The sequence below is a fragment of the Pongo abelii genome, chromosome 19 (genome assembly GCF_028885655.2).
Source record: "Pongo abelii isolate AG06213 chromosome 19, NHGRI_mPonAbe1-v2.0_pri, whole genome shotgun sequence".
Classification (NCBI taxonomy): domain Eukaryota; kingdom Metazoa; phylum Chordata; class Mammalia; order Primates; family Hominidae; genus Pongo; species Pongo abelii.
The window spans coordinates 3,940,089-3,965,755 of record NC_072004.2 but is presented as its reverse complement, the minus strand read 5'-3'; the positions used below and the strand labels follow the sequence as shown (position 1 = coordinate 3,965,755).

The 25,667-nt window shown below is 49.5% G+C and overlaps 2 protein-coding genes across 9 annotated transcripts in view; one reads left to right on the top strand and one right to left on the bottom strand.

Annotated features, from left to right (window-relative positions):
- ANKFY1 (ankyrin repeat and FYVE domain containing 1) overlaps positions 1 to 9,455 on the top strand; it is a 99,573-nt gene extending 90,118 nt beyond the window's left edge. For all 5 annotated transcript variants that reach the window (XM_063717958.1, XM_009251146.4, XM_002826859.5 and 2 more), the window contains 4 exons: positions 56 to 180; positions 2,429 to 2,575; positions 4,006 to 4,096; positions 5,379 to 9,455. In XM_063717958.1, the coding sequence (XP_063574028.1) occupies positions 56 to 180; positions 2,429 to 2,575; positions 4,006 to 4,096; positions 5,379 to 5,511 (496 nt within the window). In that variant the 3' untranslated portion in view covers positions 5,512 to 9,455. The remainder of the gene's footprint in view (positions 1 to 55; positions 181 to 2,428; positions 2,576 to 4,005; positions 4,097 to 5,378) is intronic.
- The window catches only part of LOC100447644 (neuferricin), a 46,817-nt gene that overhangs the window by 16,083 nt on the left and 5,067 nt on the right, over positions 1 to 25,667 (bottom strand). For 2 of the 4 annotated variants that reach the window (XM_024235184.3, XM_054535384.2), the window contains 3 exons: positions 23,886 to 24,026; positions 18,276 to 18,462; positions 15,586 to 16,298 (listed from right to left, as the gene is read on the bottom strand). In XM_024235184.3, coding sequence (XP_024090952.1) covers positions 16,082 to 16,298; positions 18,276 to 18,462; positions 23,886 to 24,026 — 545 coding nt within the window. In that variant the 3' untranslated portion in view covers positions 15,586 to 16,081. Of the gene's footprint in view, positions 1 to 15,585; positions 16,299 to 18,275; positions 18,463 to 23,885; positions 24,027 to 25,667 lie in introns of those variants that run through there. The other 2 variants (XM_054535382.2, XM_054535385.2) reach the window with 1 other exon arrangement.

The window sequence follows — 25,667 nt, the reverse complement described above, 5'->3', positions numbered from 1 at the left end:
TGTGTGTGATGGCCATGGCAGATACATTCCTAACTTTTCCAACTTGTTTTATCAGAGGCCAGTCACCACTGCACATTTTGGGACAATATGGCAAGGAGAATGCAGCGGCCATCTTTGATCTCTTCCTAGAATGCATGCCGGAGTATCCTCTGGACAAGCCGGATGCAGACGGCAGCACAGGTGTGTACCGAGGGCTGGGTATGTCCCGTCTCGCTTGCACGCCTTGCTTCCTGGAAAAGCAAGAGCCCAGGCACATGTGGTTATCTGAGGGCAGTCAGCTTGCAGAACAGTTCTGTTGGGCCCTCTGGGTGTGAGTTACAGAGCCCTGTTGTGGAGTCTGGAGTGTCTGATTTTAGTCACTGTCACATCTCATGGAGTGTGGGGTGTCTGATTTTAGACACTGTCACATCTCAAGTGCATCTAGCGCTCTGAAACCATCCACACCCTTCTCCAAACAGGCCTGTCCACCTGTTTTTATTTCCCTCATTTGCCTTTTATCCAGTCAAATAGGGTCCTATGCAAGCTCCCAAATTCTAGCAGAGGAAGAAAATATAAGATCTCACAGGATCTTCAAAAGGAAGAGATGTGCCAGATCATGTGTCGGCATGCTCTGAGAAAGTGGCAAACTACCCAGATACACGGGGTGCCTTCTTATGCAGCGGGCTACAGGCCTCTCATGGTTGCTCTGGGTACCCGTGATCACTGTGTTCATTCGTGTGGCCCTCCTAGCTTTTCCGGTGACTCTCGCGTTCGTTTTCTTGCTGAGGACTCGCAGCAGCCCCATAAGGGAAGCAGTGCACATAGTTGTATCCCCGTTTTTCGGGTAAGGAAAAGTAACCCCGTAAAACAAAACCAGATCTCTCATCCCAGCCCAGAGCCCTCTGTGCAGCTGTGTGGCTGCTGCATTCCCATTCACTCACCTCTGTGGTCTTGGCAGAAATGGACTCACCATGGGGTTGTCTGAACCTTAACATGGGACCACATATTTTATCACTGTTTTCTCTTGGTCTTGAGAGGAGTTTGTGGCCTTTGCTACGTGCGCATTGTTTTTTAAGCTTCAGAGGAGTCGGCCCCTGGGAGAAAGTGAGCAGCACGTACTCGGCAGCACCTTGCCCAGGAGCAGGGAAACAGGAACAGGCAGCAGGGAGGGGCTCCGTGTCGAGGCCTCCGGTTTACAGAGACCTGGCCCTGTTGCGTTCTAGCAGGGTGACTGGGTGCGTTCTCCCTCGTAGGCCTACTTCCTGCTTCCTCATTTGATAGTGGGAAGAATAACCCTCCTCTTAGTGTACGATTTTCAGAGTTAAATGAAAGAAACCCAGGAAACGCAGCGTCTGGGAAAGGGAAGCAGAGGGAGCCGCAGGTAGCTGTGATTGTTCGTAGGGAAGGCCAGCAGGTTGGCCTGGCCAGAGCATGGGTTCCCACGGGCTCCACGGGGTGGAAGAACTTTCTGGAGCATGTTCCTAATACTGATTTTTCTTCTCCATGTGTACACAACTCGTAGGTTTAGATTTAGCTACACTGGGTGAAGAGAACTTTGTCCTTTGTGGAGAAACCGGTGTGTACACAACTCGTAGGTTTAGATTTAGCTACACTGGGTGAAGAGAACTTTGTCCTTTGTGGAGAAACCGGTGTGTACACAAGTCGTAGGTTTAGATTTAGCTACACTGGGTGAAGAGAACTTTGTCCTTTGTGGAGAAACCGGTGTGTACACAACTCGTAGGTTTAGATTTAGCTACACTGGGTGAAGAGAACTTTGTCCTTTGTGGAGAAACCGGTGTGTACACAACTCGTAGGTTTAGATTTAGCTACACTGGGTGAAGAGAACTTTGTCCTTTGTGGAGAAACCGGTGTGTACACAACTCGTAGGTTTAGATTTAGCTACACTGGGTGAAGAGAACTTTGTCCTTTGTGGAGAAACCGGTGTGTACACAACTCGTAGGTTTAGATTTAGCTACACTGGGTGAAGAGAACTTTGTCCTTTGTGGAGAAACCGGTGTGTACACAACTCGTAGGTTTAGATTTAGCTACACTGGTGAAAAGAACTTTGTCCTTTGTGGAGAAACCAGTGTTTCATGCCAGAGGAAGGCAACTGAGACCACAATAGATGATTCCCTCTGTGTTGATCCCTCCCCACCTGTGCGACCTCAGCTCTCTTGCAGCCCAAGCTCTACGTGGGAAAGATGGTGTCTTGGAAACTGCAGCTGCTCTAGAATTCTTTGGCTCGTGGCCACATCCTTTACTGGAAGATGCTACAGGTTGTCCACAGAGTTCTCTCCAGAGCCTCGGGGCCCCTGTGTGTCTGGGGGGACTTTGTGAACAGATGTCCTGCCAGCGGTCTGTTCTGCCCTCGGCTGTCCTCCGTCCTCCGTCTGTGGCTGCTGGGCTGGGCCGGGTGGGAAGTAGCCCTGTGCGTGCTTTTGTTTTCCAGTGCTGCTCCTGGCATACATGAAAGGGAATGCCAACTTGTGCCGCGCCATCGTCCGGTCGGGGGCTCGCCTCGGGGTGAATAACAACCAGGGAGTCAACATTTTCAACTACCAGGTCGCCACCAAGCAGCTCCTGTTCAGACTGCTAGGTGAGTGGCCCGCTTTCTGCTCTTACAGTGCAAGCACAGTTGCAGTGTTATTATCGCGATGTATCGTACTGGTGATGTTTCAATCTCATGATGCCTTAGGATCGGAACCACTCGTTTCCTGGCAGTAGCTGGGACTATTTCTCTGAATAAGTGAAGGACTTTTGAGCATGTTGGGAAGGTCACTGTGAACAGTCTCTTTTCAAAGCACTCTGTCTTGTTCATTTCCCACGCCCCACAACCTTCTAGAAATGCCGAAGCTCCAGGCAGGCCACCCTTCCTGTGTGTCCTGGCCACTTATCTGCACACCTGTCCTCTTGAGACTGACTCAGATCCTCTAGAACCTTCAAAATGGCCTACTGCTCCAGCCCCTATCAGCTCTCCCTCCCCTGTGTCCCTTTTGTAGAAAGGAGTGCTTCCCTCCTGATTTCATATTTGTGAATCTTTACTCTTCCCTGCTGAGGTGACAGAAAGAATCAGAATGTCTTGAGTGCCTGTGCTGTGTCATCACCCACAGTGGGGAGAGACAGGCAGGAAAACAAGCTCAGACATCCCTGGTAGCCATGTGATGGCGACGCACAGGACCTGCCCAGGGGGCACAGCTGGTCTGTGGTAGAGTCGGGTTGAAGGACAGCATTTGTGACATCTGGTCTACTGCACCTTCCCTCAGCCATGCACTTAAGCCTTTTAGAAGCTCAGCACTGGTGCCCATCACAGGGCCGGCAACACACACACATCCCATTACTCAGAAGGAACTGACGGATTCACGTGCTGCTCCGTCCCATGAGCTCAGTGGACCTCTCTGTGTAGAGCAGTCAGACAGTGCCTGGGATAGAGTGAGAGTTCAGCCAATAAATCCAAGTGATTGTCATTCCTGTCTGCACTGGTAACTCCTAACCTAGATGTGAAAACTTAGTTCTTTCTCATAAGTTGCTCTGCCCACGGTCCCATTGCAGACCCAGGCACTCTCTCCGGAAGCCTGGAAATCACCCATGTCTTCTGCCTGCTCCCGCTCACATCCCACACTTGTGTTCAGTTGCTGAGTTACAGATTTTGCCTCCTCAATTTCTCGTCTTAATCCCATCCTCTGTTCCCCTGGCCAGTTTTTCTAGCTGTGTGGTCTCTGTTCTCTCCCTACCGTGCCTTCCGTCCCAGCCATCCCTGACTACGTGTTTCCCCCACAGACATCACACTGGTTCACCTTGTTGACCACTGTTTCCTTCTCCCCAAGTCTCCCGGGCAAGGGCTGATTCTCCAGTCTCCTCTGGGAAGCTGGCCCTGAACCACTTAGAACCTATTGCTCCTTCGTCACCTATGTCATGTGGCAGTGTGTTGCCTCACTTACTGGTCTGTTTCCCTGCTCCCTCTAAGCCCTGGGGCTTGCCTGGCGCCATCGCTGTTTGACAGGACTAGTCCTCTCCCCTGTGTTACAGATATGCTGTCCAAGGAGCCTCCATGGTGTGACGGCTCCTACTGCTATGAGTGCACTGCCAAGTTTGGAGTCACCACTCGCAAACATCACTGGTAAGACCCCAGCGTCACTGTCAAGGAGTGAGGGGACTTCTGCTGATGCCATTGCTTCCCCCCTTCTCCAGGATAGGCCATGAACTTGCCTGGGTCCTGCACATTGATGGGCAAAACTTGACCAAATGGAGGGATGAGATGAGCACACCCAAGGATCCTACTGAGGAAGGGAGATGTAGGGAAGGCAGGGAGCCTGCAGACGGGTGGCTTTCCTGCTAGAAGCTGAAGGTGCGCAGTTTCCAGGCAGCCTGCCAGGCCTGTGCCATCCTTCCTGACTTCCTGCCTACAGCAAAGCTGAGAAGAGCTACTGCCTTCACGGTGTGCCTCAGTATGGGCCGCTTTGCCGAGAACTAAGGGGCTGTTCCCATTAAAATGAGATAGATAGGTCGGGTGCGGTGGCTCATGCCTGTAATCCCAGCACTTTGGGAGGCAGAGGCAGGCGGATCGCTTGAGGTCAGGAGTTCAAGACCAGCCTGGCCAACATGGCAAAACCCCGTCTCTACTAAAAATACAAAAATTAGCTGGGGGTCGTCAAAACCCCGTCTTTACTAAAAATACAAAAATTAGCTGGGGGTCGTGGTGGGCACCTGTAATCCCAGCTACTTGGGAGGCTGAGGCAAGAGGTTGCAGTGAGCTGAGACCACGCCACTGCACTCCAGCGTGGGCAACAGAGCGAGACTTCATCTCAAAAAAGAAAAAAGGAAAAAAAAGATAGTGCTGAGCTGCTCTTTTTGTTTTTGAGACAGAGTCTTGCTCTATTACCCAGGCTGAGTACAGTGACAGGAGCTCGGCTTACTGCAATCTCCATTTCGCGGGTTCAAGCGATTCTCATTCCTCAGCCCCCCGAGTAGCTGGGATTCAGGCATGCGCCACCACTCCCGGCTAATTTTTATATTTTTAGTAGAGACGGGGTTTCACCATGTTGGCCAGGCTGATCTTGAAACTCCTGCCCTCAAGTGATGCGCCTGCCTTAGCCTCCCAAAGTGCTGGGATTACAGGCATGAGCCACTGTGCCTGGCCTGAGCTGCTCTTGAGCTTCAAAAAAAAAAAAAAAAAAGCCTTCTTCGGTATTGCTTTAACATAATGATTGACTAGAGTTTTGTTTTCATAAAGACTAAAAATTCTACATGAATTGTAGCAACCTGGCTGGCAGTTGGCAGAGTTGCCAGAGTAGCATTGCGGGCGCCTTGTCTGCCAGGCCCTGCTGCGGTTGTCCTCACATGCCAGGAAGCAGAGTCTGTCGTTGGCGCTCCTCTCATACTTCCTTTCTTTGCTTCCACAGTCGTCACTGCGGACGTCTTCTTTGCCATAAATGCTCGACCAAGGAGATTCCTATTATAAAGTTTGATCTGAACAAGCCTGTACGAGTTTGCAACATTTGTTTTGATGTACTGACTCTGGGTGGGGTCTCTTAGTGAGCCCCCCGGAGGGTCCAGGCCACGTCCTTGGTCACCTCCCCAGCAGCTGCTCTGCTTACCAGCCTGACCCCACCCAGAGCAGGAGCTGGCAGGTGTCTTCCTGCGGCAATAGACTGGAATGATTAAGGACCATGGTGTGATAGATCCCATTTCAAATGATTCCATATGATTGTCAGTATGTGTGTCAGACTGTGATCGATTTCACTAGATGTCTCACTAATCGGACCAGGCCATTCGGCCTAAGTGGTAAATGTGATTAGGAATTAGACCTCTCCCCATTCTGCTAGCAACATACAAGGACACTTGGAAAACCATTTTCCCTTCTAGTAGCTTGGTGTCCTTCCCAGAGCAGCCATGAAGTCTTCCCGCCTGGGCTGACTGATGAGGCAGAGCCTCTCAGCGTAGGAAGCTGGCTACTTAATGAGCTGGCTTTACTGTAGGGTAAGTGGCTGTGGACTTTTCTGCACAGTGTTTTCATAAAGATAATAGGATCCTCTTGCCCTGAACTCTTTTTTTCTTTTTAAGCTAAGCTGTATTTTTAGTGAGCTACCCCTTTTAAAAAGGTGAAATCTTTCTTAACAGGGTTCAAAGATGAGAGCTGAAAAATCGTGGCCTTAACAACTGAAAGCTTTACAGTGTTCATGCTACTGAGGTGTCAGGAGTGCAGCTGGGCCGCTTGACACCTCGTAGCAGCCGTCTCATTCTCTCGTCTTGCTGCGTCCTGTCTGTGGAGTCCTCAGTCACTCTGCCGCTGGAGAGTGCTGGAGGAAACGCACTTTTATTGTGCTGCACTTTTTATAGAGCTGCATTATTGGTGATTCCAATTTAAAAATCCATATTCAAAAATACCCTCACACATCCCTGCATCAGTGATTCTAATGATCAGCTTTGACTGGACCTCAGCTCACACGAATCTCCAAGAGAAAACTACAGAGCATCTTTTAGAGCCAGAGATTCATACAGGCCAAGTGATGAGAGGGGGCGTCACCAAGGCTTCAGCCCCAAGGGCATCTCCAGCCTCAGGCCGGCAGGTCCTATGTCCTTGACACAAACGCTTCTTGCTGAAATCCTCCCTAGTGATGCTGTGAGTGCTGTTGGTCCCAGTTCTGTGTAGCTTGCCCTGCCCCATGAAGGGCCACCAGCCAAGGGCCCTGGCCACGTGTGCGCCACCTTATTTTGGAAGTCTCTGGCTTGTGTGCTGGATGAGGCTGCCAGAACTTGTTGGGCGTTCGTCGCTGTTAGTACATATATTAACCATGAGGTGTTAAACTTTTCTTTTGAAGGTTTGGCCAGTTTCTAAAAAATGCACATTTAAAGAGAAGCATCTACCACTGCTTTAAAACAAAACAACTCTGAGATGAACAATATGTGTTATACTCAGAGATTAACAATCTCAATCATACATACTGATTCTTTCAGACATTTAATAACCACTACATTTTTTTTGCATTAATGAAATTTGAATATATGTGTAAAGGGACTAAATATTTTTGCAACAGCCTGTTTTTTGTTCATTCTTTTCTGGATAGTGTATCCTCTGTATTGCGGTAGATTTATACATTCTGTTGCCTAAATATGTGTGTAAAATGAGCTGATAAACTGGAGTACTACTTTAAAAAAATTTCTGTGATTTATAAGATATATATGCTTTCTATGTTAATATAAGCTTGTACACAATGTTTAAAAGAAAAACAATGAATTAGAAGAGTTCCCCTGTCCCCAGTCTGACATATTTCATACAGAATGTTTAAAAGAAAAACTCTGCTAGTCTTGGCAAACATTTGGCCATGTGAGGCATGTGGTCAATTTCCATTTTCTATTACCTGAAAAGGGCCATAAGGAAGCAGGCAGGGCTTAGGTAGCTTGGTTACCTAAGTTAGAAAGTAAGAGAATCATGGTTCGGATATGAATTGAAGTGGTTGGTACGTGGATACCTGTTCTTCAAAAGGAATGTGGGAGATGAGTCAAGGGTGAGGCCGGTTGTTCTGCCCATGCCCTACATACCAATTTCAGTAACAATCTTGCCTGTCATTGCACTTAGAATCTTAAGATCATGTTTAAAATATGTTGATTCAAGCTTGTTTCTAAGCCTGAGTCCAGGGATAGCAATGGTACTGACCAGCTATGGACTGGGAGAACATTGAGTCCTGTTATCCGTTGGCTTCAGGGTGCATCCATGTGGATACAGGAAAAGCCTCTTTCCACAGACTTAGGAAGCGCCCCGACCACGTGGACGCTCGCTGGGCTGCACTCAGCAGGCTGCTTGAGTGGGAGCTGACTCCAACGTGCACTGCCCTGGCTGGGACTAGGCGTGCTTCCAGCCCTTCCCGTGCTCTCCCTGCTGTCAGCACTTGAGTACAAACCTGCTGTTGTAAGTGTTCATCGGTAGCTTAAGTGCTAGTAGCAAAAACTTAAATTCATTCAGAAAGTTGCCACTTCTGAATGAGTACAGCAGGAAAAATAAACTTTACTGAAACATAATTTGCTGCGACAGTCAACATTGTTATGCTGAATTTGCTCTTAACTGCCCTTTGCTCATCGCCAGATTTATTATCCAGTGTATTCTTAACAGTCTTTTGTTGTCATTGTTTTTAAAACAAAGGTACGGACCATGTGCTATATATAAATCGAATGGCTTAAACTAATTTGCTATGATCCTCTAACACCGAAATTTCCCATAAACTTAAGTGCCTACACTTAGGACTTTTGAACTTTCAGTCATCTTTTTCGTGGTGTCTCACTGAACGATGTGTTAGAACATGTGTTCCATTTGGAGTTTTGGGCCTGTGCACAGTCAACCCCAATTACGAGTTTAGTTGAGGCTGGATTCGATTGCTCAGTTCACCTGCCACGTTCTCTCCAAGGAGTGGGGTCTACGTGACCTTTAGTCCTCTACCTCAGAGCCCTGAGTCATTTCTGACCACCCCGTTCTGTGTCCTCACTCTTGTCCCTGAATGGGTCCCTGTGTGGATCTCAGTGTGTGTGTGGTTTCTCCACTCCTCCCCGCTCATGTCCCACACCTGCCATATGGAACCGTTTCTGCACTAACCTTGTCCATGCGCACAGAGTGCAGGGAACGTCTTGGGAAAGGGGAGAGCCTTGACCTCCATCTAGGTGTCTTTTATCTGGAGAAAAAACACTTTTGAACTATGTAATGCTCGGCCCTGAAAGGCAAGCTAACTTCCCAGGTGACAGTAGCAGGAACAAGTAAGGGTAATAATGCTTCCATGACAGATACTTGCTTCCCTTGGGACAAGTCCCAGAAGAACTACCTGAAGCACCAATGCTCCCCACCCCAGCCTGCTGGCAGAGGAAGCAGGCGGCACCAACTCGCCAAACGGACTTGGGAGCCACCTTCTCACTCTGTGGAAGTAATTTAGTGAAGAGCTGACTGGCAAGATAAAAACGCTGAAATTCCCAGAAGTTACAGATGCCTTAAAGACTTTCTTTGGAAGATCATTGCCTGTACAATTCCTTTTTTGTGTGGCATAAATAATATATTAACCTGTTACAACTGACAACATTGGTTTTCTGCAGCTAGGGAGTCTTGAGACTGCTCGCCTTGATGACTTGCCCTTTTTTTGGCAGATGTGTGGAGTTGGCTGTTACGACATCCCTGCGTGATCCCAGAGGAGGGGCAGTAGCTGGACAGAAACTGCAGGCACACATTTGGGTGGATCACCTGGCTTCCAGCCCCTTCGGGGCGGTGCTCAGTGTGGGGTGATGGTATCATAGAGGACCATGGCGCTTATCAGCATTGTTTCTTTGGAGTCTGTGTAATGGAATGTATTTTTCAAATACTGATATTTGCATTTTCTGTAACAATTCCTTATAATAAAATGAAGTAAAATTGTGCATTTAAAGTGGAAACTTTAATAAGACATTTGTAGTTACTTCTAATGCAGAAGTACCAATAAGCATTAAAAACAAATTTTAGAAAACTCCTGACGTGCATAAGTTTCTTGACCAGTTGCCCTCCAGGAAAGTTTGAATTCCAACATTTTTTCAGGAACATGCTGTTGACAGCAGTAAAAGTAGCTATTTTATGTATTTATTTTTAATTTTTAAAAGTTTCAGTAGGTTTTTGGGGTTCAGGTGGTGTTTGGTTACATGAAGTTCTTTAGTGGTGACTTCCGGGATTTTGGGGCACCCATCACCCAAGCAGTGTACACTGGACCCTTTTATCCCTCACCCCAGCCCTTTACCCTGAGTCCCCAAAGTCCACTGTATCACTCTTAAAGCCTTTATGTCCTCATGGCTTAGGTCCCGGAAAGTAGTTATTTTAAACATAGTAGCTGCCTGAACTCACTGTGCTCTTGGCCCAGATTTCAGCTCCTAGCACTGAGCGTGATCACTGAGGCAGTCTTAGTCACCGTCACCTGACCCCTCTGAAGTTCTCAAGAGGATCCATTCATGATGAGCTTTCTGCTGGCCAAGGCATGAAGGGCGACTGGCACTGTGGGCTTCAGGGAATACTAAGGACGGTTTCAGGGCTTGCAAATTAAAATCTAGTGATCCATAAAGCCCCTGTAGAAATCGTTACCAATCAAGCAGCTCACGTGGCCCTCACGCTTTCCTGAGCTAATGTATTCCCTTTTTCCTGTCTTCCATTTTGCTTACCCCTAGGTCAGACTAGCTGTGGTGACAGAGCTCATAAAGCTCACTCTCCAGTGGCTTTTCTCATAGTTAATATGCACTGTTAAGTGTTTCCACATGACAATCCCAAGTAATCCTCACAGCTACCCTTGAGGCGAACAGTGCTAACCACACTGTCACTGGTTATGATAAGCAAAGCACAAACAGTAACCAGGCACATCAACTTCCACACATTTGCCCAGCCAGGAAGAGCACTGGGTTTATCAACTTCTGCACGTTTCCCCAGCCAGGGAGAGCACTGGGTTTTAGTTCTGCTTTTTCATTCATTAGCTGAGAGTTCTGGGCGAGTTTCCTAACTTCTTTGCCTCTGTTTCCCTATCTACATAATGGGGGCGGACCGTAGTCCTTACAGGGTTGCCTGGAGGAAGGTGATCAGTAATGTGTCCTCCTCATCCAGGTACCCAGATTCTGGTGTGTGCACCGCAGGCTCTTCTGGTAGTATCTGCTGCTACTGGAAGAAATCTGGGGGCTCTGGCAGTAGGAAGTACTCTCAAGGGTAGGGTCCAGCCTAGGGTCTTTGCCCTTCTTTGAGGGGCACCCACAGACTTCTGAGCAGGCACAGTCCTAACCTCCCCATTGGGGCCAGCTTTCAGAGTACAGCTTTGCCTTGAGCAAAGTGAGTGTGGGGCAGGGCAGGGGTCACGCAGTGGCTGAGCTGGGGTGAGGCGAGGGTCGTGCAGTGGCTCAGCTGTGACCAAAAAACCTCAGACTCTTCACTCTTAGATGTTTATAGAAAACTGTAATCTCAGAATGAAAAGGCAAATGTTGAAACTTCTTTAAGATGACTTCTTTATTTTTGGGTTTTGTTTGTTTTGGGACAGAGTCTCACTCTGTCGCCCAGGCTGGAGTGCAAAGTGGTGTGATCTTGGCTCACTGCAGCCTCCACCTCCCCAGTAGCTAGGACTGCAGGTGCGCACCACCACACCCAGCTAATTTTTGTATTTTAGTAGAGATGGGGTTTCACCATGTTGGCCAGGCTGGCCTCCATCGAACTCCTGGCTTCAAGAGATCCGCCCACCTTGGGCTCCCAAAGTGCTAGGATTATAAGCGTCCGGCCTCCTTCACAATGTTGGAGTGGAGTGCAGCTGCAAAGGCTTTGCCTTGACATTGTGCTCACTGGTGTGACAGAGATCAGACTCGCATCACAAAGCCCAGCTCTGTCACCCGACGGTTGATGTAACTATTAGAAGAGGTGGGGAGACATTTATGCCCCTTTTCTGGGCCATAACATGGGAACTTCTCAAGGCAGGCGTAGAGATGAAATGAGAACAAGGCCTGGCCCAGCAGAGTTGCCCAATATGTATGTTTTCTCCTTCCCTTCCTTCTACCCGCAAGTCTAACTGCATGCTCAGCCTAAGCTGAGCTCATCTGTGACTTCCATCAGGGCCTTGCCCTTCCTCTCCCCATGGTTTCGCCCAGGGCCACCTGTACTGGAGAGGGAAAGGCCAGGCATTTCTCCAGTAATTACCAGCTTCTCATGGCTGAGCCCTTCGGGCCATTAAAATGACAACCTATTCTTGCTGAACCTAATTCTTTGCTGAACCCTTTGCCCTGACATGAGAGATGTGTTACCAGATTAAGTAGGAAGGTATAAGTACCATAAGGTAAGTATCAAAAAGGAAATGAATTCTCAACTGAGCAAGGAACTGAGCAGGCTGCTGAAGCCAGCTAAGTCTGTCCTGGAGCCTGTGCACAGGGGTCTTGCATCAGTCAGAGATCAGGTACCCTCTAGGCACAGCCAGAGCCCGCAGCTGGCTGGAATGACTAATGCTTCTTTTTGTTTTTTGACCTCACACTCTCCCTGCATTCCTACCGCAAGGACAGCCTCTGGCTGCTCTACTGGGTTTATTCCACCATACTATAAGTCCCCTGAGGTCAGAAGTCTTGCTTCCTCGACCACCCAACCCTAACGTGATACCTGGCACATAGTAGGTGCTTGGTAAGTTATTTGCTGAATGACTAAGGAGGACTAAATCAGGGACAGTACTAGTTTCCAGTTAGCCTGGAGTTGGGGGCTGTTTCTAGTTAATAGAGAAGTCTCAGCACTGAGCTCAGGGACTGCCTAGAACTCAGAAGAAAATCCTAATTTCAGCTCTTCTTTCTGTCTGCTCCTGGTCCTGCCCCAGGGAGGGCAGAGACATACAGAAATATGGAGGAGTGAAAACGGTACCAAATCAGGCATCCAGAGCTTTGAGTTCTAGGCTCAGGTCCATGCTCAGTGACTTCAGTTCTATGTGCCTTTGTTGCCTTATCTCCAAAAAGTGCGGTGGCTCACGCCTGTAATCCCAGCACTTTGGGAGGCCGAGGTGGGCAGACTGCTTGAGCCCAGGAATTCGAGACCAGGCTGGGCAACAAGGTAAAACCCCATCTCTACAAAAATAAAAAACTAGCCGGGCATGCTGGTACGTGCCCATAGTCCCAGCTACTCGGGAGGCTGAAGTGGGAGAATCTTTTTGAGCCCGGGAGGTCAAGGCTGCAGTGAGCTATGATCACGCCACTGCACGCCAGCCTGGGCAACAGAGTAAGACCCTGTCTCAAAAAAAAAAAAAGGACACAACTCTGCACGGACTTCCCACATGCTAGGCGCGGTGGATATAGGGGTACAGTGCTGAGTAAAGTGGATTATAGGGGCATGGTGCTGAGTCACGTGGACATAGGGGTACACAGCTGAGACATGGATATAGGGGTAAGGCTCTGAGTTATGTAGATACAGGGGTACGGCGCTGAGTAATGTGGATTATAGGGGTACGGCACTGAGTCATCTGGATATAGGGGTACAGCACTGAGTCATGTGGATATAGGGGTGCGGCGCTGAGTCATGTGGATATAGGGGTACGGCACTGAGTAATGTGGATATAGGGGTGCGGCGGTGAGTAATGTGGATATTGGGGTACGGCACTGAGTCATCTGGATATAGGGGTACGGCACTGAGTAATGTGGATATAGGGGTGCGGCGGTGAGTAATGTGGATATTGGGGTACGGCACTGAGTCATCTGGATATAGGGGTACGGCACTGAGTAATGTGGATATAGGGGTGCGGCGCTGAGTCATGTGGATATAGGGGTACGGCACTGAGTAATGTGGATATAGGGGTGCGGCGGTGAGTAATGTGGATATTGGGGTACGGCACTGAGTCATCTGGATATAGGGGTACGGCACTGAGTAATGTGGATATAGGGGTGCGGCGGTGAGTAATGTGGATATTGGGGTACGGCACTGAGTCATCTGGATATAGGGGTACGGCACTGAGTAATGTGGATATAGGGGTGCGGCGCTGAGTCATGTAGATATAGGGGTATGGAGCCGAGTCATGTGGAAATAGGGGTACGGAGCCGAATCACACTGGGGCTCTGTCCTCAGAATGTCTGAGGTCCAGTGCAAGAGGATGATAAGAAGTTTATGGTAAGAGCCCGCTGTGACATGAGCACAGTGCTATGGGAGCAGGGAAAGTGCCTCTATAGCTCACTGCTGGCCCAACAGTTAATGAAGGCTCCCAAGAGGGGCCTGATTGAGCTGAATATTGAAGCAATACAGGGTGGATGAATTCACTGGAGGAAGAAGTGTCATTCCAGGCAAAAGAAACAGCTTGTGTGAAGGCACTGCAGACGTAACGCAGTGAGAGGGAGGCTGGACAGGAGGTGCACACGGGAGGAGATGGGAAAGGTACAGGCCTAAGAGGAGAGGGGCCACAGAAGGGCCTCGTGTGGCACGCAGCAGAGGAGCTGGCACTCAGTCCTTATAGATCAGGGGAGCCTCTGAGGAGGCTTAAATGGGGGATGCCTTGATCATCTTTAAGAAAGAGCTTGGCCAGGCGCGGTGGCTCACGCGTGCAATCCTGGCACTTTGGGAGGACGAGGTGGGCGGATCACAAGGTCAGGATTTCAAGACCAGCCTGACCAACGTAGTGAAACCCCATCTCTACTAAGAATACAAAAATTAGCTGGGTGTAGTGGCACATGCCTGTAATCCCAGCTACTTGGGAGGCTGAGGCAGGAGAATCGCTTGAACCCAGGAAGTGGAGGTTGCAGTGAGCCGAGATCGTGCCACTGAGGTTGCAGTGAGCCGAGATCACGCCACTGCACTCCAGCCTGGGCAAAAGAGCAAGACTCCATTTCAAAAAAAAAAAAAAAAAAAAGAAAGAAAGATGGCTCCCAGCAGTATGGAGGAGGGATTGGAGGGAGGGAGTACAGTTAGGATCCTTCAGTAATCCAAGTGAGAAATGACAGCCTAGGCCAGAGGAAGAGTACTAGGGACAGATAAGAGGGAAGGGAAAGGAGAGAATGAGGGAGGCAGAGCTCCCAGGACCTGTAGGCGGGTTAGGAGGAGGGAAGGGAGGATGGAGTGTGATGGCTGCTCAGATGCTGACTGTACGTGTAGCTGGTGGTGCCGTTCACTTGGAGAACTAGAAGCAGCATGGGAGGGGAAGGTGAAATGCTCTGGAAAGCTGCCTGGAGTAGAGGTGCAGGTTTGACGGTCTAAGTAACTGCCGGATTTGGTGTGAGAGGAGCCAATGGGAAGGGGTTTGTGGAGGCAAAATGGGGTTCTCAAGGCAATTAAGAAGGAATGGGCAGACACAAAAAGGGAAGCAGGAGAAAGCCCAGCGAGGGTTTCATGGAGGACCCCACGGTCCACAGTGTCCAGTGTGACAAAGGTAAGAACTGAATGTCACCACGCAATGTGCCAATGCAGAATTTCTCCTGATTTTTAGAGCAAATGGGGCTGAAAAGCAAAGCTAGTGAGTATAAGCCAAAACTGGAGTTGAGGGAGTGTTTATGATGTGAGAGAAGTGAGCCGTTTGATGCATACCTGGGGGAAGATCCAGGAGGCGGGGAGAGGTTAAAGGTACAAGAGGGGAAGGTGAGGAAGATGGTGGGGGCAGGCAAAAGGAGCCATGAGCCAGAGCCCAAGTGTAAGGAATAGCTGTGGCCATAGGGGCAGTGAGCCGGGTCTGCCAGTGAGGGGGAGGCAGCCTCCATTTTCTAGTCTGTGAATCTGGAAAGCGATTTAGTGAAATGAATGATGGAGAAAAAGGAGACAGTGACAGAGAGGGAGGAAGCTAGTGGATGTTGAGGGTGAGGCTGAGCGGGAAAGGGAGCCGGGTAGAGGCTCTGACGAGGCGATGCACAGAGGCCGTGGAGCGCTGTCTGTGGTAGTGCTGGTCCCACTTCTCCGTCTGAAGTAGGAACACTCCTTGCCCCCATCTACCTTAACAAGTAGTCAAGAGATAACAGGTATGACATTTGCCAGATGACCCTGGACATACAAACCACTGGGCAAGCAGCAAGCCCAGCCACCTTAAGTTTGCAGCCTTGCCCGAACTTTAATGTCATGCTAACCAGTTACCTTGTTAGAGCTGGGAAACCACCTTTTGCTCAAAATGCAGACTTCTGCCTTTGAAAACACACCACATCTGATTTTAAGTGCTTAAAGGAGAGAAAATGTCGTTGCTTTAAATTGTTGCTTTGTTCAGAGACATCTGGATTTGCTATATCCATACAAGCAAAAGCTTTTCCAATTCCAGAATCAACCCACACTAATTTGTTATTGCCTCTTACTGTATTGGCCCAGCTGTAATCAACCCAGCAGGCTTTTGGTTGTAAATTCAAGTGCAAGTTGAGTTGGTCTTATTTGTGCCTGTTGATATCTGAGGGCTGTGAGGAAGATGGCCGGTAGGTCAAAGGGAATAGTGGTGAAAAGCTGACCAGTACTGGGCAGGTGGCCGGCTGTCCCTCAGGCACCACAACGCCAAGCCACGGTAAGGGGCATGAGCCACATTTGCAGAATACAGCCAGAGTCCTTCCAGACCCTCCTGATTCGCCCCAGGGGGCATCCCAGGGCACACAAGTGTCAAGGGCCTACTCAGGTGCTTGGCAGAGCTCTCTGTGTGTTATCAACAGAAAAGGCTATGGCTTAGAGTGGGAAGGAGCATGTGATGGCTAGCGGTGGGCAGCCTGTGTACTCCGCCAGGTTTGGGTGGTCCAGGTCCCCACGATTTCTGTGTGGAGGGTTGTCCGGCATCTGGTCACTAGGGGGGCCGGTGGTTCTCACACACACGCAGCGGGGCTCCTTAGCACCTGGCTTATACAGCTTCCTGGGGACGCCAATCCAGTCTCTGCTCACACCTCCACTAAGGATAGACGGAAAGAGGACTTCTTAAACGTGAGAACTCATGAGTCTCTGGGAAGGGGAGAGCAGGAAGCAGAGAGCCAGGCCTTCTGAAAAGTAGAAGCCTACCAGAGTGTTTCCCAAGGCAGCAGGCTACAGCGCTCAGCCCCTGAGCCTTCATGCTCTCTCCTAACATCCTTCAGCTTCCCCTGCAGGGCCAACACCACCTTCCCCAGGCCGAGGGCACAGTCCATGGTTCCTTTCACTGTGCTCCCCAGCCCCTGCCCTGCTCCTTCTTAGGAGGCAGTACCACGTTCCTGCACTGGTGGTAACAGCTGTGAAAGGGCTTCCCCTGCTGGCCTGTGAGCTTCTCAGAAGCAGTGTCTGGGTGCGACTGTCCTCTTCCTTCCCCACTACAACCCAGCGCAGGCCAGGGTCTTCACCTTCTTCTCTGGGGCACTTGGGTGAGGGTGGGCAATTGGCCACCTGGGTCGGCCTTCTCTGGGAAGCCCTTGGCATAGAGTGTAGCTGCAAGCTGTCCTGTGCCCCACAGGTCCAGTCCTTGATGGCACTAGGCTTCAGACATGGAGGATTCAGCTATGGCCCAACAACCTGAGCAACCTCCTATATCTTGGGCAGAGGGACCTTGCCCATCTCAGGGTACTGGGTTCAGTCTCTGATGGACTCACAGGCCTTGCAAAAAAGAAACTGAGGTTCTTGGAACTGATACCTCAGACAATTTCCGGTGCCTGTTGTCAGAGAAACTGCCACCCAGTGAGAAAACATCCCACTTCTAGCTTACCAAGAATAAGGCTGTCACCCAAATGCCTCCCTCTCCCACCCAGCCTCCATCCCATCATTGGTGATCCGTACTCCACACCTTGTCCCTGCCTTCGGCACTTGTTCCTCTCAGTCTAATGGGAGACACACACAGGTGAACAGAAAACAACAACCTGAGCTGAGGCACAGGGATAGGGCCCCTCAGTTCCCTAGGGTGGCCCTGGAAGGGTTTTGTGGGGAAGGCAGAGCCTGAACTACTCAGTCATGAAAGCAAGAAGAGGTTCAGGAGACAGAGGGGAAGGCTGTGGGGAGGGAAAAGGAGGCAGTTCCCAAGGAAGCAAAGTCAAGCAATCTGAACGCACGCAGGCCTCCTGGAGTCTCAGAGACCAGTGCTCTCTGACTACCTGCATTCAGGCCTGTGTCACAGGAAGGCCCACGCCTATCTTAGCTTCTCTCCATAAAGTGAGCAGGCCAGGTTCTCACAGTCCCCTCTTTCTTGAGATGACACTGGAGAAGCTGTCTCTTCAAAGCTAGCGGCCAGGAAAGAAGGAGCTTTCCTTCCTGCTGCCTTTGCCCTTGCTCCCCTCATTTAAGGCTGAGAACTCCGAATTTGCAGTGGTTTTTTTTGTTACTGTTTTTTTGTTGTGTTGCCCAGGCTGGACTCCAACTCCTGAGCTCAAGCAACCTGCCTGCCTCAATCTCCCAAGTAGCCATGACCACAGGTGTGGCCCATAAGCCACCATGCCCGCCTCACCTGTTTTTAAGACAGCAGTTGAAGCCATCACTGCATGTACCCTCTCCACCTCCTCGTCCCTCTCCTATAGACAGGCATGATTTGTGCTGTCAAACAGGAAACCAAAGCCCGTAGGTGGCTGAACAGGCCAAAGAAAGCAAGAAATCCTGCTCGTGCCTTCTCATTCCCGGGCCGAGGTTGTGTCAGCAGGATCTCTGGAGAATTTGGAAAAAATAAAAAGATGCCCAGGCCTCAAGTCCAAGTCTCAACCCATTCAGTTGAGTGGAGTGAGGTCTGACCATCCGTAATTTTGGCAATTCCCCAGAAGATCTAATATGCAGCCAAAGTTGAGAATTATTATCAGTATTTTGAAAAAGCTCCCCGGGGTTAACAATCAATTCCTGAATTCACTGAATACTGCAGGCAGGATGGCCTAGGAGTTGGATTTGGGACAGGCAGAAAGGAGAAGAAGGGGAGCCTGCTTACCTCTTCTGGGAGCACCAGAGCCGGCTGCCCCTGGCTGAGCTCCATTCCGCGTTGCACGGCGGGAATGTCTGCTTCTCTTGCAGTTCTAGTTTGTTGGACTCCAAGCCTCCGGTGATCACAGCTTCTACCCGGGTCAGTGCCGGGGTAGGCAGCCCATCCTCTCCGTAGAACCGTCCTATCACCCTTCCTGTGATGGCATGAAGGCAGGTGTGAGTGAGAGTGAGGGTGAGAGGGGACACTTAGCTGCTGAGGCAGGGGTGGGAAGGCACAAGTTCCCAGGGTTTCTGACTTCAGTCCTGCTGGTGCATGTTTAATAAGAACTTCTACTGCAGGCACTCCTGGTGCCTTGCACACCAACCTCTTAACACCCTACAAGACCCCACACAACTGCATCCCTCTTCTAGCTGTAGAGTCCTTCAGTACAGAAACGATCAAACCTCTCTCACTTCCAGACAATGCTTCCCCGAGGGCAGAACCATGTGTGATTCATTTCTCCATGCTTCCATGTGCTTGGAGCACACGCTGGGTATTCAATTAATGTTTGATGAATGAATGGCTTATTGGCTAACATTTTTTAAATGTTTATTATAATAGAGATGGGGTCTCACTCTGTTGACCAGGCTAGTCTTGAACTCCTGGGCTCAAGTAATCCTCCACCTCAGCCTCTAAAGTGCTGGGATTACAGGCATGAGCCACCATGCCCAGGCAGGCTAACATTTTCGCAGCTCCATTTTCCCCAACATCAAATTATTTTGCTTTATATGGGTCATTTATTGAACTCAAAATGTCTGGCACTATACTAGCACTACATATATATATATATATGTACATATATGTACATGCCCAGGCTGGAGTGCAATAGCATGATCTTGGCTCACCACAACCTCCGCCTCCCAGGTTCAAGCGATTCTCCTGCCTCAGCCTCCCGAGTAGCTGGGATTACAAGCACCCGCCACCACACCCAGCTAATTTTTTGTATTTTTAGTAGAGACGGGGTTTCTCCATGTTGGCCAGGCTGGTCTCGAACTCCCGACCTCAAGTGATCCACCTGCCTTGGCCTCCCAAAGTGCTGGGATTACAGGCATGAACCACAGCTCCTGGCCACCAATATTTTTTTACTCCTCCTAACAAACCTATGAGAGAAATAATTGTTCCCTTATTTGTAGGAGAGAGACTGGGAGGTTAAATAACTTGGGGTGGTCTACAAAGCTAGCAAATTAATCTGGCTCCAAGCCCATGCTCTCCCCTCCATTGCTCTCTTCTGGCTCAGTCCCTCAGGGGACGTAAGTGAGTAAAAACTGGTTTTCCTTTAAAATGCCTATCAGAATGTTTCCTTATAGATGAGTCTCGCTCTATTGCCCAGGCTGGAGTGCAGTGGCTATTCACAGGCATGATCACAGCTCATTATAGCCTTGAACTTCTGGGCTCAAGCAATCCTCCCACCTCAGCTTGTTGAGTAGATGGGGGTACAGGTGTAAGTCACACTGTGCCCGGCTTTAAAATACCTGTCAGAATTTGTAAAAGTCTAAGCTATGGCAGCAGCCAGCAAGTGGTCCACCAGCCTACAGGCCAGAAGAAAAACAGGTCAGTTCTCTCAGTCCACGGTCCTAACGTAGCCCAGTCCTGAGGTGCAAATGGCCTTCAGAGGCAGCACCTGCCACAAGGCAAGAGAAGCAGAAAGGAAACACTCGAGGGAGGTGCGACCTAGGAGGGAGCAATCCCTAAGAACTAGCTTTACCTTCGATTCTAGTGGCGCATATGTTCAGCGCATCTGAGATTCAGCTTGTCTCTCAAGTCCAACGCCCTCCCTGACTTTCCCAAATCCATGTTGCCTCTAGCCTGTGACCTGGATTAGGAGGCTGATTCCTCCTCCTCTACATCCACATCATACTCCCTTCCTTGCTGTCTGATCGGATCCATCAGAAAACCTTGTCAGTCCTACCTCTGAACAGATCCTGATTCCATTCACTCCTTTCCACTCCCACTGCCATCACCCTCCTCCAAACCACGGACTGTGGCAGTGGCCTCCTAACTGCTCTCTGGTCAGCTCATGCCCTGCTAGAGTTCTCTGTCCATAAAACTAGGGGATCTTTTAAACATATGAATCATACCATGGCACTCCAACGCCTGATTAAAACCCTTCAATGGCTTCTTAAAGCAGACAAAAATGCACATTTCTTATCAAGGCCTCTAAGGCCCTGTAACCATTTAACTGATTTGCTTCTTCAGCCTCTTACAAGGTACGTCCCCCCTCGTTCACTGGGGGCTCCAGCACACTGGCTTCCTTTCCATGTCCTGGCCGTGCTTCCCCACTCCCCACCTTCGCACTGCTCTTCCCTGACCCGGGACACTCTCCCCAGGTCTCGGGGTGACTGCCTCCCCCTCACCTGCCCAGTCTCAGCTTAACGGTCACTTTCTCCAAGAAGCCACTCCTGAGCATCTGCTCTAAAGGAGCCAGAGCTCCCAAACATGTATCACATCACAGTTTGATGCATGGGCCTATCTGGAGCTGTTCAATCTGTTAACTTGTCTATGATGGACCTCTCTACTAGTGAGGCCCAGTACTCAGAACAGCTTAGCGCCGGGCGCACTGGCTCACACCTGTAATCCCAGCATTTTGGGAGGCTGAGCCGGGCAGATCACTTGAGGTCAGGAGTTCGAGACCAGCCTGGCTGACATGGTGAAACCCTGTCTCTACTAAAAATACAAACATTTGCCAGGCATGGTGGTGCATGCCTGTAATCCCAGCTACCCAGGAGGCTGAGGCAGGAGAACTGCTTGAACCTAGAAGTTGGAGGTTGCAGTGAGCCACAATCGTGCCACTGCACTCCAGCCTGGGTGACAAAGCAAGACTCCATCTCAAAAAATATATAAATAAATAAAACAGCTTAGCATAGAGCATTCACTTTAAATACTTATTAGATGAATAAAGAAAGGAATCAGGGCCCGAGTCACAGGCCTGCAGTCTATGAGTTGGCCTGGCACAGAACTTCCCACTACGGGGGCTGGGGTGTCTGTGTTATATGGTGACAAGCCTGTCTTCGGTGAGTTTCTGACATGAGACCCAAAGACAGGACAGTAGTAGCAGAGGCAACAGAGGAGTTCTAGAATCTGTCATGAGAATGGTGATCACCAGTGGCTGCATCTCCAAGCCAATCCTGTATCCACAGCATAACCAAGGCCATCTTGTTTTCCCTTGAGGCCTGGCCATGTTGGCTGCCAAGATGGCTTCCTGGCTGTCCTCACTTCAGTATGTACCCTTACAATAAACCTTCATCCAGTGATGTATCCTGAGGGTTTCTGGTAACCTGAAAGAGACTAACATGGCCCCTATCCTACAGAATGAGCTAACAGGGGCAGGAACTGGACTCGATTCATCCCTGGACCCCCTAAGGATGGAACCCATAACTTATGAGTAGTAGGTATTCAATAAGATCCTGACATCAACTCAAATCCTTCTGAGGCATTTCCCAGCACATGCGCCACCCCATCCTCAACACATTATACATCATTCAAACAAGACCAGTTCACTTGTCACACCAAACGCATCCGAACACTTCTAGTGTGGTCCCAAATCTTAGCATGAAGTATTTGGCCTGGCATTCTTTGCCCATTTACAGGACTCTGGTTTTTTTTTTTTTTTTTTTTGAGACAGCGTCTCACTCTGTCACCCAGGCTGGAATGCAGTGATGTGATCTCGGCTTATTGCAACCTCTGCCTTCCAGGTTCAAATGATTCTCATGCTTCAGCCTCCCGAGTAGCTGGGATTACAGGTGTGTCCCACCACACCCAGCTAATTTTTTGTATTTATAGTAGAGACATGGTTTTGCCATGTTGGTCAGGCTGGTCTTGAACTCCTGACCTCAACTGATCCGACCACCTCGGCCTCCCAAAGTGCTGGGATTACAGGCATGAGCCACCGGTCTGGACTCCATTCTTATTCTTTTTCTTTTTTTTTTGAGACGGAGTCTCACTCAGCCACCCAGGCTGGAGTGTAGTGGTGCGATCTTAGCTCACTGCAACCTCCGTCTTCCAGGTTTAAGCAATTCTCCCATCTTAGCCTCCTGAGTAGCTGGGATTACACGCAGCCGCCATCATGCCCGGCTAATTTTTGTATTTTAGTAGAGACAGGGTTTCACCATGTTGGCCAGGCTGGTCTTGAACTCCTGACCTCAGGTGATCCACCCACCTCGGCCTCCCAAAGTGTTAGGATTACAGGTGTGAGCCACCACTCCTGGCTCTTATTCTTTTCTATTGGGTTTTCTTTTCTTTATTAACCCAGTAATGTTTCAACCTTGGTTTGACAACTTCATTGGGAAAGGGAAGAACCCAGCCCTCTGAAGTGCAGGTGAATAGAGGTCAGTGCCTTCAGTGGTAGACAGGGTTGTGGTCTCAAGACTGATCTTGGGCAGACAAGAGAAAATGAAGAAAGGTGTGCTGCAGAGGCCCACAATGGATGGACACAAACTTTAGATATTATGAAAAAGCCTTGACTGATTGGATGTGGAGGGAGCTGAGGTGTTAATAAAAATGCCAAGGTTCTCAGAAAAGGTAACTCAAGCAGTGATGACAGAAGAAGAAATTCAGAGGCATTAAGGAAAGAATTCTTCCAAGTTAGACCTGTTTCGATGGTGAAGTGACACTGGTGTTCCTCAGGAAGTCAGTCATGTCCAAGTAGGACTCCAGTGAGAGGTGGGGGCTGCAGATAGACAGCAGAAAGGGCTACAACCATCCCAGTTGTCAGTACTTGTGAAGCAATCTAGTGTTTAGTGTCTTTCGTTGAGGCTGGAGTGCAGTGGCGCGATCTCAGCTCACTGCAACCTCCACCTCCTGGGCTGAAGCAATTCTCCTGCCTCAGCCTCCTGAATAGCTGGACTACAGGTACATGCCACCACGCCCAGGTAATTTTTGTATTTTTTAGTAGAGACAGGGTTTCACCATGTTGGCCAGGCTGGTCTTGAACTCCTGACCTCAAGTGATCCACCCGCCTCGGCCTACCAAAGTGCTGGGATTACAGTCATGAGCCACTGTGCCGGGCCTAGTGTTTAGAGTCTTTAACACTGCTTTAGGACACAGTTTGGTGTTGTCTCATTTGAGAAACAAGTCCCTTATGTAGCATCAGTAAGTAGCAAGTGCAGTACCCTACACAGTGGTTTGATTAGCATAACTACCACCTGGGAGACAGCTCACTCACGAAGTTTGTCTCCTCCTAGAGGACCAAATAAAAGGGGATTTGTCGAAACATAAATTCAGGCTTCAAGCCTTTCTGGCTGTGTGCTGAAGCCAGATGCATAGAGCACAGTGAGACAGGGAAGCTGCCCTTCTGGAGCTGGTTGTTCAAGGATGGTGCAAGCAACCACTGGCTGTGGCAAAACTGAGGCCAAAGCAAGCAGCTTAGTAATCCTCTCCCAAGACTAAGAGTGGGGGAAGCAGGTGACCATCCATCTCCTTCTGGGCAGCTCATCCCTATTCTAACAACCAGAATTTAAAGTAAAACAAATCCATGGCTGTTTTTCAGATTTTAACCTTGAACCCAATCCCTAAAAAATCTCAGCCCCCTAAAAACACTGCAGACAATCAAATGAAATGTATGACCTGTGGACTACTTACCAACACATACATAATTCTTCTCATAGAATGAAAGCCAATTTTGAAGTGTCAGCATCTCAGCGGCTGACAAATCAGATATATCATCCACAAGGCCTGCTTCAGAATAGTCCCCGGTCACAAATGCTCTGGACGCGTCTCGGCCTGAAAGAGAGAAGTTTCCATCAGATCCAGTTGTAAATGACTGACACTATCCCCACTCAAGAATCTATTTTCTTTTTCTTTTTTTTTTGAGACAGAGTCTCACTCTGTTGCCCAGGCCGGAGTGCAGTGGCATGATTTCGGCTCACTGCAACCTCTGCCTTCCGGTTTCAAGTGATTCTCCTGCCTCAGCCTCCAGAGTAGCTGGGATTACAGGCACCCGCCACCATGCCTGGCTAATTTTTGTATTTTTTTAGTAGAGATGGGGTTTCACCATGGTGGCCAGGCTTGTCCTGACTTCAGGTGATCCGCCCACCTTGGCCTCCCCAAGTGCTGGGATTACAGGTGTGAGCCACCGCGCCCAGCAAGAATCTGCTGAGAAACGTCTCTTGACAAGCCCTACTCCTTATCCCCAGGGAAATGGGGTCCCCACTGTCTCCTCTGTGAAAGATGCTCCTGGACCTCGGACACATCTCTTTGGCATTGGTCATATTCTTTCATTTACCTTCGGCAACATTTAACACAGGTGACCATTTCCCTTGGCCTGATTTTCCTCCTACTTCTCCAGCTCCTCACTGTCTACCAGTCTTAGGGGTCAATTACCATCCACACCCTCACACTTGACAATCTTATCCACAGCTGTGGTTTCAAAGCCCACCTACAGGCAAAGACAGCCACATCTGTATCTTTAGCTCAGATGTCTCCCAAGGCTCACACCTATATATCCAACACCACTTAGATGTCTTACAGACATCACAATACCAAAATGTTCACACTGGCTGGGCGTGGTGGCTTATGCTCATAATCCCAGCTCCTCAAGAAGCCGAATAAGGAGGACTGCTTAAGCCCAGGGGTTTGAGCTATGACCATGCCACTGCACTCCAGCCTGGGTGACAGGGTGAGACCCCATCTCTCTCAAAAAAAAAAAAAAGTCCACATTGAAATAATGATTATCAGCACCCTCACAGCCAGGAAACCTGTATCTACTCCAGTATTGCCTGTCTCAGTAAATGCCAACCAGTTGCTCAATCCAGGAATGCAGTTCTTTTTGTGTGTGTGTGTGTGACGGAATTTTGCTCGTCGCCCAGGCTGGAATGCAAAGGCACAATCTTGTCTCACTGCCTCCTCTGCCTCACGGGTTCAAGCGATTTGCCTACCTCAGCCTCCTGAGTAGCTGGGACTACAGGCGCACACCAACATGCCTGGCTAGTTTTTGTATTTTTAGTAGAGATGGGGTTTCACCACGTTGGCCAAGCTGGTGTGGAACTCCTGACCTCAGGTGATCCACCCACCTTGGCCTCCCAAAGTGCTGGGATTACAGGTGTGAGCCACTGCATCCAGCCTGGGGAATGCAGTTCCCCCTATTTTTTTTTTTTTTTGAGCCTGAGTCTCACTCTGTTGCCCAGGCTGGAGTGCAATGGCACAATCTCGGCTCAATGCAACCTCCACGTCCCGGGTTCAAGCCATTCTCCTGCCTCAGCCTCCCGAGTAGCTGGGACTACAGGTGCCCACCACCACGTCCAGCTAATTTTTGTATTTTTAGCAGAGATGGGGTTTTGCCACATTGGCCAGGCTGGTCTCGAACTCCTGACCTGAGGTAACGATCCAGCCTTGCCCTCCCAAAGTGCTGGCATTAGAGGCGTG